Source organism: Physeter macrocephalus, chromosome 15, assembly GCF_002837175.3.
Source record: "Physeter macrocephalus isolate SW-GA chromosome 15, ASM283717v5, whole genome shotgun sequence".
Lineage (NCBI taxonomy): Eukaryota > Metazoa > Chordata > Mammalia > Artiodactyla > Physeteridae > Physeter > Physeter macrocephalus.
In genome coordinates, this window is record NC_041228.1 from 15,207,830 (window position 1) to 15,213,467 (window position 5,638).

Consider the following 5,638-nt stretch of genomic DNA (forward strand, 5'->3'; position numbering starts at 1 on the left):
AAATCACAGCAAGATCCTTTTGACCCACCTCCTAGAGAAATGGAAATAAAAACAAAAATAAACAAATGGGACCTAATGAAACTTAAAAGCTTTTGCACAGCAAAGGAAACCATAAACAAGACCAAAAGACAACCCTCAGAATGGGAGAAAACATTTATTTGCAAATGAAGCAACTGACGAAGGATTAACCTCTAAAATTTACAAGCAGGTCATGCAGCTCAATATCAAAAAAACAAACAACCCAATCTAAAAATGGGCAGAAGATCTAAGTAGACATTTCTCCAAAGATATACAGATTGCCAACAAACACATGAAAAAATGCTCAACATCATTAATCATTAGAGAACTGCAAATCAAAACTACAATGAGATATCATCTCACACAGGTCAGAATGGCCATCATCAAAAGATTTCCTTCTTGACCGTCTCCAATTTGTGTGGACGGATGGATTCTTGCACCTACATTTATTTAAATTTAAGATTGGCCACTAAGGACAGATCCCCATCTGATGACTACTTATAAGTGAGGGCTATGATTATTAAAAATTAAGATTCCTGGAGAATGTACACTTAAAATGTACCTCTAAATACGATTATTTCTTAAAAACGTCATCTTATGGCCTCATTAGAAAACACTTAAGACAATTTTAGAATTTCCGACATATTTTTTAGTGAGCAAAATGCTTTCTAGCTGTGAATTTAGTGTTTTAAGTTCAAAATTGGGTTCTCATGAAAGCAAAGAATAAGTCTGTCTGATTATAGTTAACATGATATTCAATGTGAGACCATAAACTTAATTTAATATGTGACTGCTATCCCCCTTCTAATTACTAGCTATGATCTTTCCAACACACTATAAAATAAGACATCTTAAGAGATTAATGACAGAAGGAACAGAGGACTCAGTTATTATACTTCTCACTCATAGGTTTCTGAAAGCCAAGGTAAATGTCCATGCACATACTTTCACTTAAGGCCATCTTCACAAAACAGATGAAACTCACATCTAAATAAACTGGCACACAACTGGAACTACTGGTGGGTAGCATTTTAAGAAAAAAGTGACATAACGTGAGAAAACTAAAAATCTTTCTTCCTGCATCTAGATTAATTGATTTATCACAGGCTGAACCATAACCCACACTACTGCTGAAATGTGCTGACATTATTTTCATCCATTTTAATACGACAAGAAGTTAGGAGTAAAGTTCATTGTAGAGATACTGCTCTCCTATCTTTTATGTAGCACAAAAACCAGGGCCAGTATTGAAGATATTTAGGGGATTCAAAATATTAGGCTTTCTGTAAAACTTTTAAAGGATCTCCTCTAGCTCTACTGCCAAATAAAAGTCTCTTTCTCAAGGAACAGAGAACACACACACTCACTCACACAGCAGACAATTTGCTTAAATCTTAGCAACTTCCAAACTTGAGGATTTACTCTTCTGTTTCAAAATAAGTCCCTTAATTTATTCTAACTTACAACCGTTTTAAAGTGTAAATCAAGCCACTTACACAAAATATAAGGTCCCCGTTATTTATAAGCTATTTAGAGAATACAGTATCTACTAAACATCTAAGTCTTTGTGCTAGTCATTAAGTAATGACTGGTCCTGATCAATACATGTGCATACACACAAATAACTAAAAACTGCATTAACAGCTGATTTTATTCTTCACTACCCTCGTACATAAAATATAATTGCTTTGTTCACAAAGATTCTTTGGCTTCTCTTCCATGCCCACCCCAATTTCCCACCAACCACATTTTAAAACACTGCTGTCACTACAGGAGGCAACGAAAGAAAGGTCATTTTACTGGGAGACAGTGCAGACCCTGCAGAAATTCCCACCAGGTCTGACAAATGAAGCTGGGCTGCAGATAAAAGGAACTAAAACAGACGGAGTGACATAGAAACTGGCTGTAAAACACCCACTGTGCATCAGATGATGCTAAAAGCATAAAGAATTCTTTCTAAAGCTTTTGCTCCTACAAACCCCAATGTGCACCACCTCCCCCAAAATACACAATAGTTTTTTTTTAATTGACCCTCCTCGGAACATCATTAAAATTTCCCTTCAAATAAAACAACTATGAATTGTTTTGAACAATGAATACTGGTAAACTATAGAAAGATCCTGAAATAATGGCCTGATCCATTACTTTTTAATGGTATTTCTGAAAGTCTAGTATAACTCACACCATGTAAAAAATTTTCATCTCATTTATATAAAAACTATTTTTTCAAATACATTTAAAAAATACATTAAAAAAAATCTGAATCACCTTCCACCAGCTTTCAAAACTGGGAAATATGAGTCACTTTCAAATTAAACTCATCAAAACTTACCAGAAACTCTTATCAAAGTACTTAGTATCTGTAACACCAAAATCCAAATTCTTTCCACACAAGGACTATTCCCCACTTTTAAACTGACTAAGCTTTATCTCCTGGAAAAAAAAATCTCAGACTGATACTATCACCCATTCACTGCAAAACTATTTACTAAAAAAAAAAAAAGTATTTACTAAAAGCCAACTACGAGATAGGTAATCAAAATACAAAAGCAAAAACAAGTAATGTAACCAGAAAATACAACATAGTGGGTAAGTGCTATGGGTGAGAAATACAGTGCTGGGGCAGCACACCTGAGGGTCAACTACTCCAGAGATAGGTCAGGAAAACCTTTCTAGAGGAGTTAACATCTCAATTCAAAAAGAAGCAACATGTAATCTATGGAGACACATAGAAATAGGACTGGGTTTGCATTTTAGAAACCTCACCACAGTATAGTATAAAGAATGTATAGGAAGGTACTTTTCTGAGTGCTAGACACCAGACAGAAAGCTGACGTACTAATCCAAGGTAGACCTAGGGAAAAAGAGCAAGGCTAGAGAAAATCCATGAAGTAACCTGTACAGATGGGTTTTGCAACACCTTCTACAAGCGGAAGCTTATCCTAAGCTAAAACACCAATTCTTGTAAGTGATCTCACCAAAAAAAGTTTTAATTTAATGTCATGCTTGTACTTAAGTATAACACTGTTCTGAGATTATTTTTAATACTCATGACTAAGGTTTGGAAAGGATCTTGCCATATGTACAAAATAGATAACTAGTAAGAACCTGCTGTATAAAAAAATAAATAAAATTAAATTAAAAAATTTAAAAAAAAGCCTTTTCCCAATACTAATTAAGATCAATTATTTCTGTTGGACCTAATCGAATCATCCATCTTTCTTCTATTATGTTACATTTATTTTTGTGAAAGGAAGGGTAGAGAAAACATGGAAACAAAGGATTGTTGGTTCTTCCAGCTGTCTTGCCATATGCCACAAAACCCTAAAAACAAAAAGTGTCCATCAAAGTCCTCATTCCAGCTTAACAAGAGAAACTTAGTCTTTCACGTTTAGAGCTTTCTTCCTCCCATTCAAGATTAATGTCACATGGGCAGCCACTGACACCCAAGAATTCTGAGTTCCTTAAATTTACCTTTCCACTTTCTTGTGTTTTTGGTATCTTGAAGTGAAAGCGTTTTCACTGCCACACGATGCACCGCCAGAACCTTAAATTATTCACCTCCTGGAACTAAGACCCCAAGCTGGGAGAGGGGGCAAAGTTATAATCCTTATACCATCACCATCACCAACCCAAACTTTCCAAATATGCCAGTGTCCAGCACCAATGGAAAACAGAATATCACTCTCAACCAAGGAACATGGCGGGAACTTGAAGGTCCACCTATGACCAGAGAGAAACAGTGCCTTCTATACAGCACATATCGCTTCTTCAGAATCTTTACCACCGCCCGCCATATTACGTATTTATTCATTTATTTGTTAACTGTCTTTCTTTACTAAAACGTAAGCTCCATGAAGACAGGGCTTTCCCGTGTTGACTGTTGCAAATGACCCGCACCTAAAACAAGGCATAGCACACAGTAGGTGTTCAATAAATATCTGTAAAACAACTGAGTAAAAATAACACTCAAGCATTTGAGAACTACCTCTCGGACAAAAACCTCCTGTCGCTCTCTTGTTGCAACATCTCTAATAAACTCATCTTGTTGACAGACTGAAGTCCAACAAAACAAAGTCCGAAAGCCCTTCAAAACCCGGCCCTGGCCGCTACCACTCCCCACGCACTCACCAAGCCCCACCGCCAAACACACCAATACATCTACACCTCCGGATTCCGGTGATGGGGTGATGGAGGAGGTCGCTCACTACTCTCAAAGCATGCTTTCACTCGTCCAAGCTTCTTAAAATGACTTTCCCTCTGGCTGGAAAATCTTGAATCCCTCTTAACTATCTATCTCTTATTCGTCCTTTAAGGCCCAATTTAAATGCCTCCCCTACACAACGTCCTGACACTCCCTGGACGGTTTCTGACGCCCTCCTCTGCGCGCTCGCATATACTATCATGCAGGTTCGTGTGAGATGCTATCAGCCTGTAACGGATTCATTTGTTTCTCGTCCCTTTCCCACCATCCCGCAGTTCTGGAGATCAAGAGCCGTGTTTTAAATTTGTTTCGAAGGTGCCTAGCCCAGTGCCCGGTCGAAGGGAGTCCGAGTGCGAAGGTGCCAAGCGGGTCCACTGGACACCATTCCATCCCATTTCGAAACGGCCCCATCCGGCCCCTGTGGCCCCAAGACCGTCCCCTCCTCACCCGCGGGCTGCGGGTAGGTTATCTCAAGACCCTGGGCGGGGGAAGGCCGGGAGTCAGCCCAGAGGCGCCAGCCCCGGCCCCGCGGGCTCGGCGAGCAGGTGACGGCGGGGCGGGACCCCGGCCCCAGATTCCATACCTGCCTCACGTTGGCCGGCAGCTTGCTCCAGGGGTAGTTGTGCCGGATGTGGAACTCCACGTCTATGTTCATGATGCCGGGAGCCCGGGAGGGCGGCGGCGGCCAGGACCGCAGCTGGAACGACGCCTCCCGCCTGCCCGCCCGTAGCCCGTCCGAGGAGCCCGCGGGAGGCCCCACGCCTCACACTGCGGACGGCCCGGGCTGCCCCATGGCCTGGGCTCCCGACAGCTCGGTGCGGCCCGGGCCACGGGGCATGGAAGCAGCGGAGACAGGGGGCCGGACGCCTCGGCGGCTCCAAGTTTCTTCCTAGTTTCGGCCCGCCGGAAATGGCTTCGGGCGTGCGTCACTTCCGCCCGCCGGCGCGAGGCCGGGGGGCGGAGCCCGGGACCAGCCTTCCTGCCCGCCCCCTGCAAGCTGTGGGGCGGGGTAGCGAGGTAGACCCGGCGGGGACCCGGGTAGTGAGTGGCGCTTTGCTCAAGCGCTCCGTGTCCTTCTGTTAGTCTCTGGATGAATTAATTGTGTTTGTATTGCCATTGCTGGATGACCCACTTTCCCCCAAATGCGAGCCCAGGTGGCCCTGGAGCAGGCGGTTACAGGCACTGGGGGAGGGCCGGCCAAGAAGCAGCGACTTGGGAAGGGGGCCATAGTTGACTTTAAAAAGGGCAAGAACGGTGAGGTCCCGGGGGCTCTTAAGAGTCAACCCCGAACCGAGGCCAGGTGGAAGGGGTCCAGGCTCATGAAGGAAATGTGTTAAGTCAGAGCTTTCCCCCCAGTGGAGTGGTAGAGCAAAGGTCTAGTGATCCTTCATCCCCTCCTGGTAGTTGCTACATCTT

At 42.9% G+C, this 5,638-nt stretch overlaps 1 protein-coding gene across 1 annotated transcript in view; it reads right to left on the reverse strand.

Moving 5' to 3' along the window:
• FAM91A1 (family with sequence similarity 91 member A1) overlaps positions 1–5,116 on the reverse strand; it is a 42,171-nt gene extending 37,055 nt beyond the window's left edge. Inside the window, exon 1 of the mRNA XM_007114318.4 lies at positions 4,806–5,116. Within this exon, the coding sequence (XP_007114380.1) occupies positions 4,806–4,877 (72 nt within the window). The 5' untranslated portion in view covers positions 4,878–5,116. The remainder of the gene's footprint in view (positions 1–4,805) is intronic.
• Between the last annotated feature and the right edge of the window lie 522 nt (positions 5,117–5,638).